The following is a 22,837-nucleotide window of genomic DNA, read 5'->3' on the forward strand; positions in this document are numbered from 1 at the left end:
GACTCTAAATAGAAGCCATTTAACTGAAGCTCTTCGATGGGTAATTGTATACTGTAGTATTTCCCAGCGATTAAGATCAATCGGATATTGGACATTTATTGTCCACAAAATCCGAGTAATACCAAGTTATGTCCAAGTACAGGCTCGGTTTATCGAATTAAATATAAAATGGCAACAAAACCCTCACCAACAACATAACAACAATTGGTCGGTAGTGAAATGGAAGTTGAGTGCCGGTACAGTCGATATTCTGCAGAGGAATTGGGGTGATGCCGCCATACAAACACTCTGCTCAGATTGGATCGACAGAGATGCAACCAGTCACTCTGTTTCGTACACAGTATAACAGGTAGGCAGCTCGGAACATTCAAAACTCGTCGATGCGTGGATTATGTCGACAGTAGCTAATAATTGGAGCGTAATAGTATAGGCTAAAGCCATTATCGTCAGCGTTAATACAGCCGTTTACTTGGATAAATTTCGGCCTCTCTTTACTGCGCTGCGATTTCCGATCAACCCCCTATATTTATCTTCTCACTACTAGAGCTCCTGTTTCTGTTGGATTATATATTATAGATAGATATTCATATATTAATTATATACATTCGGATTTATTCATACCTCTACTCTCTGAATAAGTTGTGTTTTAAATTTCGATCAGGAATATGGTTTGATTGTTCATTTTTTAACAATTGAATCTATAGAAAAAAATTAAACATTTACAAATTTGAGAATATTTTTTTTTTACTTACCGCTAAAAAAATTAAAAATTTGAAAGTTATTATTTTTGATATTAGTTAACATTAGGTCTTCTGAAGTACAATTACAAAAATTGTACCAATGACACCGTCAATTATTTAAAATTACAAACATTAGTATTTTTTATATTTTTCTGACTTGTAAAATATTTTTTATCAACAATTCAAAAATCAGATTTAAAAAAATCATATTTATTTTATTATCAATTATAATTATCAATGATATTCCCAAAACCATAAGCTTTTGAAAGGACTGCTAATACGAGCTGGCATTAATTGCTTCTACGGTTAGATGCACAAAATATTGTAGCTATAACACATTTATAATATTATGTTTATTTATATAAAATACAGAAATAGCGATCGTAACCCGCGGAATGGAAATAAAGCACAGATTATCGGATGCAGCCCGATTGGATTTCGAGCGTGTTATAGGAATTCAACGGAGAGGGCTGAAGTGTGTAAAGCGCGAGGTCACGTAATTTTCGCGTTAAATCAATAAGTAATATCGTCAGATAACTGACCAGCCTACAGACCAATGAACATTATTATTATTGACGAATGGTCACTGATTAATGTATCAGCTATTCGCTAATTAATTATCGATCATTTTCAATTCATTCAAGTGGACGCTAAACGGTCTTTTGCGGCTTGACACGGGTTGATGAGTTGTCGATTATTTAATATTAATATTAATACTCATTTCTTATCAACGAGAACTAATTCTAACAATTGGATATTTTATTAATTAAATTTATAATATAAAATTCTAAACAATAATTTGAATTTTTTAATAATCATGACATTAAAGTCAGCAGCCACTTGATAATTTTTTAATTTTATTCAACAACTAAATTTTTTCTGAAAAACTATTTTTAAAAAATTGCATTTGTAATTTTTTAAAATTTATAAATGTCAATTTTTTTTTCTCATTTATTTTTGCCATAATTTATTTGTTAAAAAATTCTAAAAGTTAATAAATAGCTGCTAAATTAATTCTCATTAATAATCTCTCGATAATATAGATGATACTCATCAAAATAATTTGATTAGTTCAAAAAATTTTTTTTTGAGTCAAGTTAATTTTTTTTTTCGTGCAGTCCCATCATTTTTTAAGCATAAACACTCAGTTATTGTCCACAACATTGAAAAATTTTGCTAGTAATATTTATATAAATGTAAAATAAATTGTTGCTTGCTATTCAAGTTATTTCAATAAAATGACATCTTCAGTATAAAAAAAAAAAAAAAAAAAAAAATAAAATAAACACTCGTACATTCTATCAAATTGAGTCGTTAAAAAAATATGTTCAAGCAGTAGATCTATAAATCTCAAATCTCGACAATACAATAAATATATCTAAGCTGCGGATTTAGAAGCTCTGAAACTTACGAAGTAAATACGTTAAAAACGAATAGTGCGAGAGAACTTAGAATAATTACATGTACTGTGTACAAGGTGGTTACATCTGAGCTCCCCCTGGTCCAACCCTTGAGAGACACTATTTACACCTTTATTTGGGTCACGGGTCGATCGCAAGTTCCGTCAAGGTCGAGGATTCATCAAATCACCACAGACTGTCATTTAATCGGCTTCTAGCTCTCGGAGGACTTTCCAACACATTTACACATGCAGGCAGGTGTATGTTTGTGAATTCACATATAATACATGTGTAGATCCTTAGATACCTATGCTCTGACATTGTACGACAGTCTCAGGCTGCTCATTGCAGGTGCGCAGATGATTCTATTTCCCGATAGGATCGCTTATGATATAGATGTCAATAAAAGTAGACGTTTTATGTAAGACTTATCATTAGAAAAGAAGCAGCACTTGGTTTTATTCAATTTATTTAAAAAAAAATTATTTTTCAATCGTTTTTATATTTTCCATTTAAAGAACTTTAGAGAAAAATTAAAATTCCTATAACTTTTCAATACTCTACTGGAAAAAAATTCCAAGCCAAGGATTTTAAAGGAAATTTTACGCTCTACAAAAAAGATATCCTGCAAAAATCTCTTAAAATTAGCCGTTCTAAAAATATCAGCATTTGAACATAGTACTAAAATTTTTCAAATATTTCACCTAGAAAATTAAAATAATTAAGATATCTTTTTTATGTACGTTTAGAAATTAAATCATAGAGTTTTGGAACTGGATGCAAACGCGTGACGCGATAGAACGTATCACTCGATTGAAAATTTCCATTTTTACGACTCTTATGAGCATTAAACCGCGTTTAAACATATCGGAATAGTTTTGGTGATGGAGAGGGAGGTTTTATGGATATCGGGGGTGCTTTTATTTTATTCTAGCCTTAAACAGTCGTTTAAAATTCCATAAATGATAATTATCTTACCCGAGGGGTGTATTTATACTTTATACATAAAGATTATTACTTTTGCTTATAAAGTTATTTTGATTATTATTGTTTTTGAGATAAAACACAGGCTGTTAAATTAACAGTTTGTCAATTACTTTCAACCGTTGTTTGATTTGGCAGCTTGTTATTTTTTTAAGTGATTTTAATGTGAGAAAAAAAAATCTTGATGCAAATTTATCGTTTTAACAGAATTTGGAATTTTAAAAAGATCTAACAAGCTAGAATGTTGCATCTAAAATAAATTCTCCAATTATTTTTATTTTTACGCAAATTTCAGTGATCTGTTTGATATTCATATTGCACTACCTCGTTCCAGTTTCACAAAAAATTTAAAAGCATTACTTTTGAAGAAATCTAAGCTGAGTGATTCTGTGACTTCGATTTACGTTCGGTGACTTTCAATTGATTTAAATTGAGATCTGTAAGAACATTTAAATTTTTCCTTTTTATAATTTTTAGTAAGTCTGAAACAGAAAGGAACGATTCAATCAAAAATTTTATTATTATCAGTGACAAGTTGTCAAAAGTATGAAAAATTTTCTTAGCTTAGATTTTCTCTTTAATTTTCCACTCCGCCAAGCTTTTATAAATCTAATGTTCCGTTACAAAGACTCTGATTACTCAACGAAGTTGTAAATACTTTCTAAAAATATTATTTTGACTTTTGATTACTTAATTCAAAAGTTATGAATGTCTCAACAAATACAAAAAAAAAAAAAAAAAAATAAGCGATAAAATAAAAACATAAACCCGAAACAAAGGAACGCAAAGAATAAAAGAAACGATGGAGCATAAAATTAGATTTTATTTAGAATGCGGAGAAAGATGAGATGCTTTCATTAGTGTCCGTCGAGGGAAATCTCGGGCGTTAACAAAAAAAAAAAAAAAAAAAAGATTTTTTTCCCTTTCTTGTAATTCTCGCACTTGTTTTATTTTTCTTTACACTTGTATTGTATAGTAAACACTCGGTTCATAAATACGACCGCAAAACGTTATAATTTCAAGTTGCAACAATAATTCAAAGGACTTTATATCCGCAGAAAATAATTTTGTTTTTTAATTTTTTGTTATTGAGTTTTATTTATAAACCCAAGGATGCGGCCAATATCTATGATAATACCACCCTCCTTCAGTATAAAATGTTCCGGTACATATCTCGGCAAAAGTAAAAAAAGTTTTATTTCGTCTTCACTTATATCATTCTGTCAATCGTAATTCCGTACGCTCTATTCAAATGTGATCTAAAGGGAGGGTAAAAAAAAATCTAAAAAAGCTTTGTTGAGATTATCTGAATTAACCCTTCTTCATCCGACGACAAACATATCATTTTCTTTTTCTGGGGATTTACATCCTATCCGCTTCCATTCAGTACGTGACCTCCATAAATTTTAATTAAGTTAAGTAAAAAAAAAATCGATAATTAATCATGGTCACGATCAGGTTTACGAAAATTGAAAGAATGTTTTATAGAAAAATTATCTTTCAATCCGTAAAAAAAAAGTTTTATTCACTGTGAATTTAATTTCAATTTCAAATTTTTAAACCAGTATTAGTAGTAATAAATTTGATGTGTAAAAAAAAAAACAGTGAGCAGAATTTTATAAACTTATATTTGTTTCAAAATTTGAATTTCAGATAAAATTTACAATGGATATTTTTTTTTTATCTAGATGTTGTAAAAATAAAATCAAAGGTCAATTTTTATTTTTTACTATACATTCAAAAAATTAACCCTGCAGGCTATTTAAACAACCAATTTTTAACACTGATAAAAATTAACAAGACAATTAAATTAATTTTTCTACCCGTGTAAAATTTTATTTCACAAAAAAAAAATATCGCTTGCTTTTAAAAAAGTTTTGATTAAATTAAAAAAAAGTAATAACAAAAAAAAACCAATATTTTAAAACTAAATTTAAGCGTATTAAATTTTTTATTTGTATAAATTTTTTACAATATCAAGTTAGTCATATCCATGTTTCATTTTATGTGACAAGAATTTATTTTCCCACCTAGAGGGCTATTATTCTTTTAGTACTCGAGTTCAGTAACTCTTTTTTAAAACTTGTGATAAAGCAACCGAATTATACTTCCGTCATTGTCGGAAATTCCAACAAAAAAACCTTATCACCATTGGAACAAGTATTAGGAGTTTTAAATTCATTTTCTCACAACCTTGACCCGTTAACTCGCGATAAAATGACAAATAAATAATTAAGAACTTATTGTTTTATTATTTACAAGTACAAAGATTGAAATAAATCGGTAGTGTTAATTATTTTTTTTTTTTCATCATATAAGTAACAAACTATTCTTATTTAATTATGTTTCTGTAGCAGTTAATCTGCCCGTGTAAATACATCATCTCAATTCAAGTAGAGCAGCACTAGCACAAGTACTGCTGTAGAATCACTCTTAATTTCTCGTTTTCTCTTGAGCCTTGACACGTGTACCTAACTGCACTACTTACAGTTATAGTTGTGTAATTCTTGAGACACTAGAACTCAAGGGTTTGCGTTTATTGTGGATTGCACAAGAGTCAAGGATTGGATGGATAAGAAAATAAAGTTAACATTTATTTCTTTTTTATTAATTCTGTAAATAAGTCTCTGATTACATTATTTTTATTTAACCTTAGCTTTGCTATTATTTTTTATTTATCCAAAGCGATCGATAGAAATAAATCTGGAGAGGAAATTCAAGATTTCTTAATTTAAATTTTTTTCTGGTAAAATTAAATTAATTTAATTAACAAATTTTTTTTATTAAATTGTTAAATTGCACTGGACTTTCTAAAATATTGACGTTTTTAAAGATTTAAGCTCATTCCGATGTTACAATCATCAATAGCTTTCATTTGAGTACCCACATGCATTTTTCATATATTTTATATATTTTATATATTTTATATATATATAAAATTTATAAAAAATATGAAAAATGCATGTGGGTACTCAAATGAAAGGTCTTGATGAGTGTAATATCAGAATGGACTTATATTTACAGAAATTTTATGAATTAAGGAATGACTGTTGCATTTTTAATTTTATATAAATTTTTCAATAAAAAAAATTATTTTTTGTTAATATATTTTATTAAAAAAAATCTTTAAATAATTATTACCATTTAAATGAATTAAAATTTCTAATTTCATCGAGTAAATTTTTGTTTAATGTTATTTAATTGTTTAAAAAATTAAAACTAAAAAAAAAAATTTTTTTATGGCTTCTATCGGTCCAAAAAAAATTTATCAGCAATTACTTTTCCAAAATCATATATTTACAATTTACAATATAAATTAACAATTTCAATACATACTTAAAGATAATTAAAATTAATATTTAAAAGTATGATTATTAATTTAATAATCATAACCATCGTAAAGTCTTTTAAAGGTTGTGCACTGTCGCTCATAAGTTTCTGCATGCCTTGCACATTTTATTAAATATTTTTCTGATTCGCAACATTCTCTATGACTGTTGCACTAAAAAATATTTATGAATCAATTTTATTGTTTGAATATTTTAAGAGTATAAGATACTTACGGGCATGTGCAGATCTTGACACGAATGAGGACAAGCTTCGGACGTAATGACGATCATTAGAATCATCAATATTTTAATTAAAATTTTTGAATATTTTCTCAAATTCATTTTTTGAGTTGAAGTACTTGTTGTGTTACGAGTAGTGAGAAATTCTATGAAAAGTTTCGATTAATATAACAAAAAACAAATAAAAATTTTTTAATTACTTATTTTCTTATTTTTAATTGAAGTTAAATGGATTTATTTTTACATGGAATTTTTTTGGTATTATTCCATTGGAGATAACTGTTACGAATAGCCGAGGTTTTATGAGCAAAGGTTAGAAAATTATCATTTAGAGATTATTTTTAAATTTAATTTTAATGGAAATTTAATTACTTTTTAAAAAATATCTTTCAATAGTAAAATAAATTAAAAAGTTAAAAAATTTTTTTTAATGAATTTAAAAATTTTAGATTTTATTGATATAATTAAAAAAAAAAAATTTATTTTAACCAATTTCTTCTTAAGTTGCAAAATAAATGTAGAGCCATTGATAAATTCAATTTTTTTTCTGATTTTCTCTAAGGAATTTTTTTTAGAATATTTAACCTGTAAAATTAGCCATTTTTTGACAAATTTACAAATTTAAAAATTAATCAGACATCCTCAAGGTGAATAAAATGACATTGGAAGTTTCCGTTAGATAAATACAGACCTACATACCGGTAAAGCTAATAAAAGCGTAGTAAAAATATTATTTGAAATAATTAGCTGCGACATAAACTTTAATAAGTACTTGATAAAAAATATTTATTTTTTATTTGTTATTTATAAAACAAAATTTCCTTTTATTTTTATGTTCTCAATATATCTCAGATAACAATTTTTTATTTTTAATATATCCTGTAATTTTAATCTTCGCGATGATTTTTATTATTAATCTCGATGGTTCACTAGTCGAGTGGTTTTTTCCCTCGGTACGTGATCAAAGCAAATCAACCCTCGCAATAATCGAAGAGGGCACGTTGTGTGAGCGATGGCAACACGTGGTCGAGTAAAAACAATATAGTCATATACGCCCACGCACTTTCTTGGTACTAGTAGTATTAAGCTCTCGTCTAGTAAAGCCAAAAAATTTATAATAAAAATGAAAAGACATAAAACAGCATACGTAAGCTGAATATATGTCCTCCCACAAGACTCTTGTAGATTATCCGTCCTTTATCTTGCATATATCCCCAATCCCTTTAATAGACGGCAAGTTACTTGCGGCTAAAAGAATCCACCGTCACTGTAGAGGGTGGTATAGGACATAGTAACTAAGTCTTCTTAAGCGTTAAGAGAACAGAGAACCCGACCAACAAGTCTCGAGGCCAAAAAAATAACAAAAAACGTTTTATCTTTTCACGTATTTCATCTCATTCTCGTATACTTCAATTATTCTTTAGTATCATTTAATCAAATTATAATTTTTATTAAATTATTTTAGATGCATTAAAATATTAATTTAATGTTAAGGTTTTTTTTTTATTTAATAACAACAATAATAATAATAATAATAATAATAACTAGCAGCAATCTTGCAGTCATTATGGGACTGCTGTGATCTGTGAACTGAAAAAAATTAAAATTTTATTTTATTAAATAATGACTTTTGTTAAATTGCACTGTAATTTTTTAAATATTGACATTTATAAAGATATAGCTCATCCCGATGATACACTCATCAAGACCTTTCATTTGAATATCCATATGCATTTTTTATATATTTCATATATTTTATATATATGATATTTATAAAATATATGAAAAATTGATGTGGGTACTCAAATGAAAGGTCTCGATGAGTGCAATGTCGGGGTGAGCTCATATCTTTGAAAATGTCAGTAGTTGACAAGATACAATGTCATTTTTTAATTATGTATCTAGAGATAGAGCATTTTTGAGTGCAATATAAATACTTATCATAATAAATTGACTATGAAAATTTTTCTTATTACTATTTTCTTAACAATGTAGATAATAATAAAAAAAATTTTCAATAAAAAAATTAACTTTGCACTTTTAGAATATTTTAATAACTATTTTCTGTGCAACCTCAGCGTTTATCATAAAAAAAATATCTGCATAAAGTTATTCGAGCGTCATCGGCAAACATTATTTATTAGTATATATGTTTACTAAACCGTTCCAACATTTTTTCCGTGAGCTATGGAAAAAAATTCAATTAAAAAAATACTAATACGCGTTATCGTATTCAAATAAAATAAATTACCGTGATACTGAATTCACGTACAATTAAATTTAATAATTCTATCAATTTAAATAGAGAAAATTTCATTTATCTGTCACGAGCTTTCAAAGTTATAACGACTAATTTTCAATTTATGTGGATAACAATAATAAATAAAATGTAAAATCTCAAACTATTATCCAATAGAGAATAAAAAGTTAAGCTTTAGAAACAAAAAGCTTCAATCATAACAAAAATCATCTGACCGTGGAAAAATAAACTAAAAAAATAGCTTTAGGTGCCCTCGACCTCTTCTTTGGGTTACCGTAGTCCTAGAGGATGCCTCTCCAACTCAAACTCTATCCTACATCCCGACTCTTTCGCTTACACTTGCTCCGAGCTTTATTTTATTCCCGTAGTCCTGCGCGGTAGTTTTTTCCACGAGCTTTTTAGGTAGTGGGAGCCATGAAGCTCGGGCGAGGAGAAAAGCTTTCCGCGGGTGACAGGGAAAGTTTCAGTTTGGTGGGGAGGAAAGAGCTTCCAGAGAGAGACACAGATACTCTGAGTGAGAGCTTCTACAGAGCGGGTGGAATGGGGTGGAAGGGAAAAGCTTCAGGGGGTCTAAAGCGCCCTCTTGCTCGGCAGGTCGTCAAATGAGGTGGGAGAAACAGGAGACCCGGGCAGTTCAAGTCGGGCAGTCTGCCCGATGATATCGGTTCCTTGGTCTCCTTTGTTAATATCCTTCTCGATAACATATTTTTCGCCGCTATTTTGTGACCACTCATATTATGTGATTTTATTTTTATTTTTGTTTCATTTTTTTAAAACATAGATTTGTGCTTTTAATTAATCTAGACTTTGGTATTTCCTTTCTGTTTATTATTTTTAATTGGATTTTTCGGCGACGACGTAACAGGTTGGTCATCAAAATAATTTTTTTTATTAATTAATATAAAAAAAAAAATTTTTTTTTTTTTTTATACTGAATTAATTTAAAAATTCTTCGTAAATATTTTTGTTGAGAAATTTTTTTATTTTACACAAACGTTTTATAAACTTTAATTTTAAATCGACTTGTTAAAATGGTTTGGATACTTTTTCTCTGTGAAAAAATCTCTAAAAAATTGATGAAGCCTCCTTGTATTGAAAAAAAATTTTTTCATTATTTATTTTCAATAATTTCAATTGGAAAAAAAATCGTGATTGCTTTAAATGTTAAAAAATTAATAAAAAATAATTCTAATAATTTGGCTATAATTTTAAATAATTATTTATCGTTATAAAATAAATATAAAATTTTTCCGAGTGTGAAAAAAATTTTTTTGGGCAGTGAATAATAATATAAGTGACTGAGTAAAAAAAAATTTTTTTTTTAAACAGAGTAGCGTAAAAAAATAATGAATTAAAAAAAAGAGAAAATTACTTGACTCGGTGTATTTTTTACAGTGAAAACTGTTGCGCCTCGAAAAGCTATCGGGCCTTTGTTGCCAGGAAAAGCCCGAGGTTTTCGTCAAAAAGTACACAATTAATTACTACACTCGCTTTTTTTGATTGATTGAAGGGTGTAAGGCTTTTTTTTAAACAGAACTTTTAGTCCAGAATAATAGAGTAGGCTCTGATGCTGGTAATAATAGTAATAGTAATTAAATGAAAATAGAAGAGTTGTTCAAAGTTGAAGGGAGTTTTTTCAATCTGGCGGATCAAGGAGCTTGACCGTGTTTTTCTTTTCTGAGTAGAAAGCAGCTGAAAGGACGTTAGATATACGTATAAATATTAATAGACTTTTTTTTTGTATGACCTTTCGATTTTTTATCAATTTAGAGGTAATTAGTAGCTTAAAATTTTTTTTCTTTTTGTCTCTGTTGATTTTAATAATTTATAAATTTTATCTTTATTCATAGAGTTGTTCGGGACAAACGCGACTCCGAGGACGAATTTCAAAAGTTTTTTTAGGATTTGTATTAAATGCATATTTCATATGTGACCTAATTTCTGAAAGTATTATGGAAACAAATGAGGAGTAGATAATTTTTTCAATTCTTCGCAGAAATTTATCGTGAAATTAAAATAATGAGTCTGTTTAAAAAAAAAACAATTATTTTATGCTTGAACAAAAAATATGAAAGTTTTTTTCATTGTGAATAGTTTTTTTTTTTTTTTTTTTAAATTAATGTGGGTGGGAATTAATTATAACAAAATTTTTAGTATGAATTTTATCTAAATTAATTTTCCAGTATATTAAAAAAAAAATTGATATTTTCATATTTTTAAAATCGAAAAACAATTTTCTTTTAATTGAATAAATTGAGTTTAAAATCAATTTCTGCTGATAACAATATTTGCATAATAATATTCTATCAATAAAATTGAATTTGAATAATTATTCACGCCAACAAAAAATAAATCATTGTTTGTTTTTATAATAAAATTTAGTTGATATAAAAAGACTTTGAGACATAAAAAATCATTGACTTTGAAAAATCATTGAAATAAAACGTAATTTTATTTAATAAGTAATTTTTGGTTTTTACTAATTAAAAAATCACAAAAATTTTCAAAAGTTTTATCACCCAAACAAACAGTTAGATTTATTTAATCTGCACTAAAAATAAAATTTACAGCTGAATTGCAAGTGGAATTTTTATCGGTTGAAGTGACTAATCGCTTCAATTTTTCGAGCTAAATAAATCAAACTAAAAATTCCCCTAAAAAAAAATCCAATTCATCCAGTATAATTTTCCATATTGTATTAAAAAATAAAAATAAAAATAAAGTTGACTGTAAGTTAAAATAACAAATAACACGCATTATATATAAGAGTGAGGTGTTTAGAAAAGCGAAAAAATTGTAAAGCAATTTCACGAAAGAAGGGAAAGCAAATGGGGCAAGGCGAAGGGCGTAAACGACATCTTGTAGCTACTGAAAAAAGTAAGGGAGAAAATGTTTAATAAAGATAATACGAAATGTCACCGAGAAAAAAAGTCACCCTCGGCTATTTTTCCGAGCTTTCAACGAAACAAAACACTGGTACGTTTTTAGAATGAAAGATCTTTGGAGAAATACTTGATGACCGTCGAAAAGCGGTTTTGAATGTATATAGGCTTAGACATTAGTTTAACCCCCATCGGCTTGTGAGTGGTAACTCTCGGTGGTTAAGCCGCCAGTGACAAGGGTAGTTCTCCGAGATTTAACTTTTAAAGTTTTGTTATTTATTTGAGATGATCTTGAGCAGTTTCTCGCGCGGTTACCTTCGATGCGCGTGAGTAAGTGCTCTGTACCTATATTACTGCGCTGAGTTAGTTTATATCGTGACAGGGTCACCTGTTGACCTACTTTGCGTATCGCTTATGTGGGCCAGTGTGTTAGTTATTTTCTCTCGTTTTCTCGCTTATTATACCTATATATCTATGGATGTACTCCTTTACTCTTGTAGTTGTCTCATTTACTAACTATTATTTCTCATTGTATTGTCGCCATAAAATTTTAACTTTTTTTTTATTTCTTTACTCCGCGGTAAAACTAAATTTTATTTTTGTACTTTGGTTTTATTTTTATTCATTATTTTACTATTAATTTGCTCTATCGTATAATTTTCTGTCTCAAATTTTTTATTTGACATTAAGAAAAATTATTATTATTATTATTATTATTAAGCGTTTAAAAATTTATAAATACGCTTTAATAAAAAACCAAACCAAAAAATTAAAAATAATTTTCCATAAGTAAAATAAGAATAGAGTAATTAATTATTTCGTAAAAAAGCGTGGGATACTTGATAACAATTTTTGTAAATATTTTATTGACAGATATTGGAAAAAATGGAGTCATTAAAAAATATCTCAAAAAACACTCCAATGATTTTCCATTAAGATAAATTAAAATTGTCAAGCTTACTTTACGATATAATTGTGATTAAAAATATCCAAAAATTATAAAGTTTATTTATATTTCGCGGCCGGCATATTGCAAGCTGCTAGTATAATTTAAATGAAAGACCTCACTCCATTAAATTTATTTTTCATGGCGCTAATATTTAACATAATTGAACTCTGTAAATTTCCGATAATTGTTTTATTTATTAATTTATACTATCATTGTTTTTTTTTTTTTTAGCTCATTTAAGTTTGTATCGAGCGATTGATTGAGTGCTTTTTAAATTGAGTTACGGATTTAATTATAAATTATATTACAAGAGGCTAATATTTATATTAGTTATTTTCATTAAGTATTAATTACTGTGCATTAGACTGGCTTTTCATGCGGTAGTACCATTGTTTTTTGTTTTAATAACTCTCTAATCAAACATAAAATTATATTTTAGTTATTAAAAAATATTTAACCGCTCAAAGTCATAACTCGGGCTCAGATTGTCGCACTTAAATGAAAAAATGTCAGTGTGGAGAGGATTTACTCTTTAAACTTGAGATTGTCTTATCAAAAATTGTTCTTCCCTATTTTTATTTTTGAAATTAAATCAATTACTTGAATGAATGGATCATTAATAGCGTCGTAAAAAAAGTTTTGAGAAATAACAAGTGAATTAGTCAATAAAATAAAAAATTTAATGTTTCTATTAACAAAAATAAATCCTCAAAGTTGAGTAATAAAATATGTTAGTATCCCATAAAGCAGTCGTTGCAACAAAGTAACTGTTCTACACACTAAGAAAATGTATATATATTAAGTAGATAAATAAAAGTGTAAAATAGTAGCCGGGGGAACACTTTACTTTAGAAAATGTCTATACGTCGGAGTTAACAAGCTATCAAAAGTTTCCCCATTATTACCGCAGCGTTATTTTTTTCCGCAGGTGTCAGGAAAAATTTTTTTCCAAAGTGCTCTCACATTTTACGAACTTTTCTTTTAAACTCAACATTATTTTTCCTTAAGCTCGGCAATTCCAAATAGAAACTCGGAGATTGCCCTGAGCTCTATCGGGAAAATCAAATATTAAATATTGTACCCAAGTTAACATAACCATGATTATGATTACCATCAATATTATTTCCTCAAGCGTTTTTAATTCAATTTTTCTAGGAAATAAAAATTCAGAATTATTTCTTCAGCAAATAAAAAAAATTAATGACTATTTTTAGATTTAAAAAAATATTTTCAAAAGACAATTAAACTGAGTACTGCGTGTTTTAATTACATTTACAAAGTTTGCTCTGACGTCAATTACACTGTCACGTCACACTCAATTAGCAAATGATCATGAATTTAAAAGTGATACATGTTTTATTACTCAAGTTAATTTTTTATCATTTAAAGTTGTCTTTACTTGGAAATAAATTTATTTTATTTCCAAGTTATTTTTATTTGGGAGTAAACTTTTTTGGAGATTAGTGAAATAGTGTATCGGTAGAAGATGGCGAAGGGTCAGAGAGAAATGTGAGCTAGAGCTTACACTACCGATCAATAGCTACAGGTGGCAGCCATTTCCCTTCACCACGTACTGCTTTCTTTCTCTATCTTTTCATTTCGCATCGCACCCGAATATATACACGTCCTTCTATTCAATACACCCCGAGCGTACAACAGTTCTGTGTAAACTTTGCCTTTTTTTTTGGTATTGTGAGAAATAAAAAGGGAAAAAAAAAAATTGGAAGTCGCTCTTGTGTTATCCTTTGGGAAAATTTTACTTGCTGGAAAAAATACTCTTCGGTATTTAATAAATTATACATTGAATTTTTTTATTGAGAAGTACGGAAATAAATTTGATTTTTTAGGGAAATACATTTGATTAAATTTTAATGTATGTCAGGACTCTATCGTACAGACGATATTAATTGATTTAAAATTTTGAAGTGAATTTTTTAAAGAAATTTTAGGACAAAATTTTTTTTATATTTTTTGATAATTTTTTATGATTTTTTTCTTTGAATATTAATTTAATTTCAATTTATCAGGGAAAATTCTTTATTAACTTTTTAAAAGTCTTTTAATTTTTTTTAATAATTTTTTAAGATTCAGAAATTTAGAATTTTTAGAAAAATATTTTTAAAATGTTAATTTTTTAATAAAAAAATTTTTCTAACAAAAAATACAATTTTTTATCATATATTTTTGTAAAAATAGAATAAATTTTATTGAAAAAATTTACCTTACGTTTTTTAAAAATCAAAAGGTTAATCTACTTAAAGTAATCACTAAAAAAATTAAATAAAATGAAAATTCCAGAGAAAATTCATAATAATACGTATAAGGGTAGTAAAATAAAAATTTCCGCAATGTTTGACCATTTACCGCGTTATAGCCCGGAATGTATACGTAGGTTGACCATAAGAAGCTTAGCAACCTCATCAAGCACGTGAGTTGTTCGCAAGGCTATTTCGTGGGGATTGCTTTTGCGTGGGAAGTAATTCCATTCGGCTGCAGTTTACGTCAACTTAATTTAATCTTATATTTTTGTTTGACCGCAACCTTTTTTTATCTTTTATTCAGTTACCACTCTTTTATTTGATGCTTGCCTTATTCATTTCTTTTTACACTTTCTTACTAAGTTATTTAGTTATCAGCCCTCTGCATTTTCTTTACCTTTTACGTTTCACGGTTCTATTTATTTAACTATAATTACAAATGATGTTAAATTTATTCCGTCTTCACACAAGTCAGTCACTCTGTATATATATATATATATATATATATATATATATATATAAAGGTTGAGATAAATATAAGACTAAAAATATATCTGTAAGATGTAGAATGTAAAAGACGTAGGAGCTTGGGATTAATGGAAGTTACCGGTAGTGCTTTTTTCCGACGCAAAAGGAACTGAGTAAATCACTTAGACGTGAGAATTCAATTCCTCAAAGTAAAATACGTCACTGACATTTTTAAAAATTTTTAAATTAAATAATAACAAAGGCAATAATAATAATGATGAAATTACAAAGCGAGATTATTATTATTATTATTATTATTATTATTATTATTATTATTATTATTATTATTATTATTATTGTTATTTTGGGGAAAATATTGTGGATAAGAAAAAAAACAATAGGAACTTTTTTTACAGAAAATTAAAAACTTGATAGAAAAGATTTCAATTCATTTTTTTTTGTATCTTTGATACTTTAGATAAAATATTGATTTAAACAAAAAATACAAAAATTTCATTGTTATTATTATTATTAATAATAAATAAAATTTTGCTTTATTAAATAATTACTTTTGTTAAATTGCATTGTACTTTCTTAACTCTTGACGTTTTTAAAGATATAAGCTCACCCCGATATTTCACTCATCAAGAGCTTTCATTTGAGTACCCACATGCATTTTTGATATATTTTTTATATATACATATATATAAATTTATGAAAAATTGATCTGGGTACTCAAATGAAACGTCTTGATGATCGTAATGTCGAGATGAGCTTATATCTTTAAAAATGTCAATAGTTCACAAGATACAAGGTCATTTCTCATTTATGTAAATTTCACTAAAAAAAAAAAAAAAAAACCGATTTTATCGTATGACTATCCTGGAGAAAAAATTTTTCTTTTTCTCTTAATAATATAGATAATAATAATAATCCAATCTTATTACAAGACCATTAGTTTATATTTCATTTTTCTCAGGATAAAAAAAGGGTTGAGTGGTCTCGAGAATTTATTGGGTGATTTTTTACATCAACCCTTAGTGGCCAGAGGAATAAAATGACCTCTGGTCGGGTAGTTTTTAGCGAACTGCGGGAGTCTAGTGGTCGGGGATGTAAATGGCGTAGCAGTGGATAATATAATACAAGTGTAGTCTGTTTCTGCTTGGTCGTTGGTCGAGCATACTTTGGTCGACTCGAAGTAAAGGGGAGCGAGCATGTATCTGATCAGCCGCAACAAGTAGTCAAGCTGCGAGACCGAGCTGCCGTCGTCGCGCCACATGACCTCGACACATCCAATCCTCTGCTCTGTTTAGCTGTGTATGTTATATCTATTGACTTTACATGCCTATGTGTATAATAAGAGCTTGTCAAAACAACCTGCTCACGGTCATTTCAGTTAAAATGATTGATTTTTCTTAAATGTCATTTATTTATGATAAATTGCTACATGTTTTTTTAAACATCACGTCTTGTTGATATTTCTTTTTAATATAAAATACAATTTTTTTCTTCTATTATCATAAAAAATTATTTATGGCATTTTTAGAAAATTTCTTAAGTCATTAAATTTTATGAAAATAAAAATACATTGATAGAAAATCGTAGAGAAAATAATTCACTAAATATTTGACGATTAAAAATAAAATTGTCAGCAAGTGTGTGATAAAAAATTTAGGGTGAAAGTTTTGATAAGTCTGAGACTGATATAACACAAAGTTGAGGTTCAGTAAAAATGATTGCTAACAAACACGAAATATTGCGTTTGGTTTTTGAGTTATTTCCGAGTGGGTGCGTACGTACGCGTCTATCTAGATATTAAAAATTGTAATCGATAGTTTAGAACAAGCCGAGCGATTTGTAACGTCTGTATGTGTTTAGCATCCGTCAATTTGTGTACCTTCGACAATCTTCGAGTAGAGAGGGCGAGGCAAGAAATATATATTACATGTTTTATATAATAAAGTGAATTCCGCGGAATAAGGCAGAACCTGGCCGCTCAATTTGAAAAACGCTTCTGTCAACAGGAGGAAGAAATGACGAGGAAGGTTATCGATTTCTATTTATATTTACTCACTGGTTTCATTCCCTCGCTTCGTGTACTCTTGACCGTCTCGTTAAAGCTTTCTATCGAGGATATTATGTACTCTTCTCAATAAATTTTGTATCATACTTTGTTTCGTTGATTTTCCTTTTCGCAGATTTATCTACGTTGATTACATTGCCTTTTTTTTTATTTTGGAACAGATGTTTTTATTGTCAAAAAAAGATTTATTGAATTGGGTAGTTTTATATCGTAATATTTTATTCATAATGGTGATTTTGATGTTTTATACATTGGTTTTATTGCAGCGATATTTTTTTCGGATTCAGTGGAATTTTTATGAGTGTCAAATTTTTCATTGGAACTTTGGGAACATTTTTACACCAAATAATTTACTCGGTACTGGAGATGATTAATTTGCGAATGATAAATAAACAAAAGCTAAAAATATAGGGTTGTTATTGATGGAAGAGAAACCGTGCGCGAAATATTTATTAGAGGGATTTGTTTGTTCGCTTTTTTTGAGAATATACTCGGATAAATATAAATAAATCAGATATGTTTGTGACTTTTTAGTCTCGGGAGTTTGTTGTTTTAGCTGTTTCAAAGCTGTTTGAGCTGACTGGTCAGTTATGGCCTCGGAAAATCTAAAAATATATACACGATAATAGTAATTGAAATATAATTTTGTTGTTCCGAAAAACAATGTCATTAAATATTTACAAAATAGCTTTTGTCGAATTGAAAATATAACTTTAAAGAGGTTCAATGGAGTGCGTCAGAAGATAATTATTTGAAAACACTGTTAGGCGATTATTACTCGGAGCAATATTTAAAATAGCCGAGACTTTCGCGTGGGTTAAATTGAATCTCTTTCTCGGGAGACGAATGTTTGTGTCGCGTTAATTTATGCCCTATAATTATGAGAATTACGTCATCAGCCCCTGGCCTGTGGAGTCACGTTGACATGTTTCGAGACCAACCCAGTTTAGTAATTACTTCTTCTCCCAGCCCAATATTTGATCTTCCTCAATTCCAAGTGTGTATATTTATCCAGCTCCCACCAGGGCTGCAAATAAACCACTCGCATTTATTCATTTTTGAATAGTCGCCTCTAGCCTTTCCTCACTCCATCGCACCCAAAAATGCTCCCAATCGTTCATTTATTTTCTTCGGCGTCCGCAAATAGCCGTCTAATTATCTGGCCCATCGTGAATTCTCTCACCCAAGTGTTAACTTCCTCATTTCAACTCCGTGCCGAAAATCACCAGCGACGCAAAAACCAACCAAATTTTCCACCGACAAGTCACTGGGACTCCAATACACCAATAGATTGTATACACTTCCACCCTAACACCGGACTAAGGAGTAGGGGCGCAATTCATCCATCAACCCCTCGAGAATAAGCGTCCTGTCTCTAAATCCAGTCTTAACAACCACCTAAACATCCATTCGTCACTCTCGATTAAATAAATATTAATATTTAATAATGACAGTCAACAGCCATCCCCTAGCTAAGCCTCAACACTGTTAATAATTATAATTACCCTAATTAAGGGACATTAAAATCAAGGTCCATTTTGGAGCTTCGTAAGGTTAACTCACCGACATAATCAGATTGTAATTAATGGTAAGCCAAGAATAACGAGCAGAAATTCCCAGGAAACTACGTAGATGCTTAATTTACTCCCGTATATATATATAATGCCATGAATTTATTTCCGCCACCGTGAGAATTGTGGTTCAATTTGTTATAACTGCCTAGAGATCCACCTACTTGTTTATTTTCGCTTTATCTTGATTATAAAATAATACACACACATTCTCTCAACAAACAAACTTTGTTAACATTATAACAATAACAATAATTATAATAATTTATTTATAATCGCAACAACTATTTTCAACTTCCGTAATGCGGTTTAACTGAAATTTATTTATACTTTTAAAAGCTGTGGAACAATCGTGAATAATTTCGTAACTATTATATACTGAATATTTAAATCGTTCATAATACTGTCCAATAATTTTATAAATTTTCTTACTCCGATAAATAATTAACAATTTTACAGTTTTATATTAATTTTAAGAGCAATTCTTTTTTTTTATTTTAATTTTGGATTCATAATAACAATGATAAAATTTATTACAAATATGAAAATATATTGATATTGACACGTAATACAAATATGTATACATACAAATTTTGCCTGTTAACATACCAACAACAATCATGTTACTCGAGCGCAACAATCGAATTGTAAATTAGCATACATTTATATATGTTAATAACATGTAAAGTGTATAAATAAATTGTTCTTGCGTAATACTATCTGTCAGTAGGTCCTCTCACTCACTAACCCATATCCTCATATCCTCATCTACTCATACTCGTGCACTGGGTATTACCGCTGAATCAAGTATCTAGTTCACAGTGTACAGTATGATTTCGCGCTGAAAACGTCATCTGATATTTCCATATGATATAACATTTCCTCTGTCATGTATCTGAAAATTGGAAAAAAAATATAAACATTTTTTTTTTCAGCTTCAAACTTTTTCGTTAAAAATTTTTATTATTATTATTATCTATATTATTAAGAGAATAAGAAAAATTTTTTCTCCAGGATCGTCGTATGATAAAATCGTTATTTTTTTTAATTAAAATTTTATTAAAACTTTTATTATTATTATTATCACCCTAATAAAAATATTTAAAAAAATTTAGGAAACTTTATTAATTGTTAAAAAATTTTTTAACATTTGAAAATTAAATGAATGATTTATTAATTGCAATTTATTAACAATTAATAAATATTTGTGATAAAAAATATCACATGCAAAAAATTTGTTTTTCATTTATTGTACTAATAATTATATTTTTTATGTTGATAGACTGGACGTGAGAAGAAAACCGAGGTGAGAATAAAAGAAGCTGGTTAAAATATCACGTAAGACACGGAAGTGATGCTTACGAGGACCCAGCTCACGCGGTCACATTTAGGAGCACCAGACGTGACCCAAAATCCTGAGCAAGAAAATCACCAAAGTACGGCATTAGGGCTGTGTCGTTAGGTCACGAAGAGTCCGGGGATAAAAGTGAAAAAAAAAGAAAGGATAAAATAAAAAAAAACAGTAAGCAGCCGAGAATAAATTGTTGGAGCAGGAGCAGTATCTAGTTCGCCGGCATTTATGATCGTCTTCGGGTTTCAACGGGACGTCAGAGCGTCGTCCTGGTGGCCGCTTTTTATTGACACGTCTTGAGGTTTCTTCTTAACCGCCACCCGGCATTAACTCCCGTCGAACTAGACACCCAAATTCAATATTTCGTGGCTTTATTTTACTTTAAATTTCATTCCGTGTCAGTTTCGAAGATAATTCGTGGGACTTTACTTCCAAGTTCAAAATGTTGCCGACAAACGTTATGTCTTTCATGAAAAAGGTGAGTCTTTTTTTTTATCTTAATAATTTGTGTCAAAGCTTATGTCAATTTTTTGAACGATTTTCACTTGACTGTTTTTTAAAGGATAAAATGATTTTTTACTTCAAATAATTTTATAAATATTTATTAATAGTTCATTTATAAAAATATTTATAAAAGAAATTAATTAATTGTATTAAATATTGTTATTAATTTTTTTAATATTTTTAAATCGTCATTTGACGAATTAAAATTATTTTAAAAATAATTTAAATTGAAGTTATATTTAATATCATTCATTTGTGCGATAAAAAAAAATTCAAAAGAGACTTTGGTATCGAGAAAAAGAAATAATCGTACTCGTCATAATAATAATAATAATAATAATAATAATAATAATAATAATAATAATAATAATGCAACAACCCGGCGGATAGATCACAACAAACCTGATATTGTGCTCTTCGACAAGGCCACTCGTGACATCTATGTCATTGAGTTCTCGGCCCCGGCTGAATACAACATCTCAGCCAAAGAAGAGCACAAAAGACAAATATATCAGGATCTCCTGTTTGAAATTGGCAAACTTTACCCAGGTTACCGTGTCAAGCTCGTCGTTTTGGTTGTCGGCGTCCTTGGAGGGATGAAACAGTCTTTTGTGTCTTCACTTGCGAAGATACCGGCTTGCAGTTCAGCAGCCGTGTCTCTAGCAGTGCGGATGCAAAAGGCTGTCATTTTGGGATCCCTGCGTCTACTTAGGCAAATGAATTTGGCCTGCTGCACTCACTAACCGCCTTGTTGTGTGGAGTGGTGCAGCAGTAATGGATGGCGCTCAGGCTGGGCCCTCGGAGAATCGGACTCCGGGGAAAACCCCCCTGAGCAATTAATAACAAATAATAATAATAATAATAATAATAATAATAATAATAATAGAGGAGCTTCGCGCCGATCTCTTGGTGTGCTGGCAGAACAGCGAGCCGGAGGTATCAGGGTATATGGCCCGGATGCACACACTTTGGTGTGGCATGCATCCGGAGCACAGACATTTTACGCCCAAACACCTGCGTAATTACGCCTCATACCTTCGGCATAATCGACGATCGCTGCTGCCAAATAGAAGGCAGTCTAATCGGCCTTCATTTCCAGCACCGCTACACCAAGAACGGCACCGTTTCTCCGAGGACAACGACAACCTCTTTACAGGTCGACAAGTGAGCATCTCCAAAAGATGACTCACTCAAAACAACAGCTCGACACGGTGAACGAAGATCTCCCCACACAGCTTCAAGAGGACTCCACTCTGCTCACTGTCAACCAAGTTGTCTACGGTGCCGCGGCTTCGCTTCTGCCGATAGAGAGAAGACATTCTCTCTCCTTCGAGGCGAAGTTGAAGCTGCGCATCGCTCAACTTGGACACAAAATTGACATTTCTCGGAAACAAGTCTCCCGCATTCAGTGTGTGATAGAGTATGTTAGTACTCAAAGACCGTACACGCCAAAAGTTCGTCGCCTGGCGGCAGAACTTCGAAGGCGACATCACACACTGAACAAGAGTACTCTTCTTGTCATCAAAGAAGAGTCTCTTAACAGGTTGCGGGCTCTGGTGGCTTCCAAAAAGTCACTAGAGAAAAGGCTGAAGCGGTTGATCGACAACTCTTTGTTTCGATCCAACCCTTCACGCTTTCTGTCACCTAAGACCGCTGTTCCCGAGAATTATCCATCATCTGAGCGAGTGGAAGCCTTTTGGAGTGAATTGTACGGAGATCAACCAAACGTCAACCCGGATACTCCAGCTCTGCACGACTTCGAGGCATTCTGTCGAGAACACCGACGGCAGGATATCGCCGAAGAGAGCCCTGCAGTCA

The 22,837-nt window shown here is 29.7% G+C and overlaps 1 protein-coding gene across 3 annotated transcripts in view; it reads left to right on the forward strand.

Annotated features, from left to right (window-relative positions):
* Fife (regulating synaptic membrane exocytosis protein fife) overlaps positions 1 to 22,837 on the forward strand; it is a 96,249-nt gene that overhangs the window by 1,073 nt on the left and 72,339 nt on the right. For 2 of the 3 annotated variants that reach the window (XM_074256213.1, XM_074256215.1), the window contains exon 3: positions 20,447 to 20,993. In XM_074256213.1, coding sequence (XP_074112314.1) covers positions 20,958 to 20,993 — 36 coding nt within the window. In that variant the 5' untranslated portion in view covers positions 20,447 to 20,957. Of the gene's footprint in view, positions 1 to 9,724; positions 9,819 to 20,446; positions 20,994 to 22,837 lie in introns of those variants that run through there. The other variant, XM_074256214.1, reaches the window with a different exon arrangement.

The sequence above is a fragment of the Cotesia typhae genome, unplaced genomic scaffold (assembly GCF_013202065.1).
Source record: "Cotesia typhae breed Kobodo isofemale line unplaced genomic scaffold, CoteBio_Ctyphae scaffold_152, whole genome shotgun sequence".
In the NCBI taxonomy this organism is placed as follows: domain Eukaryota; kingdom Metazoa; phylum Arthropoda; class Insecta; order Hymenoptera; family Braconidae; genus Cotesia; species Cotesia typhae.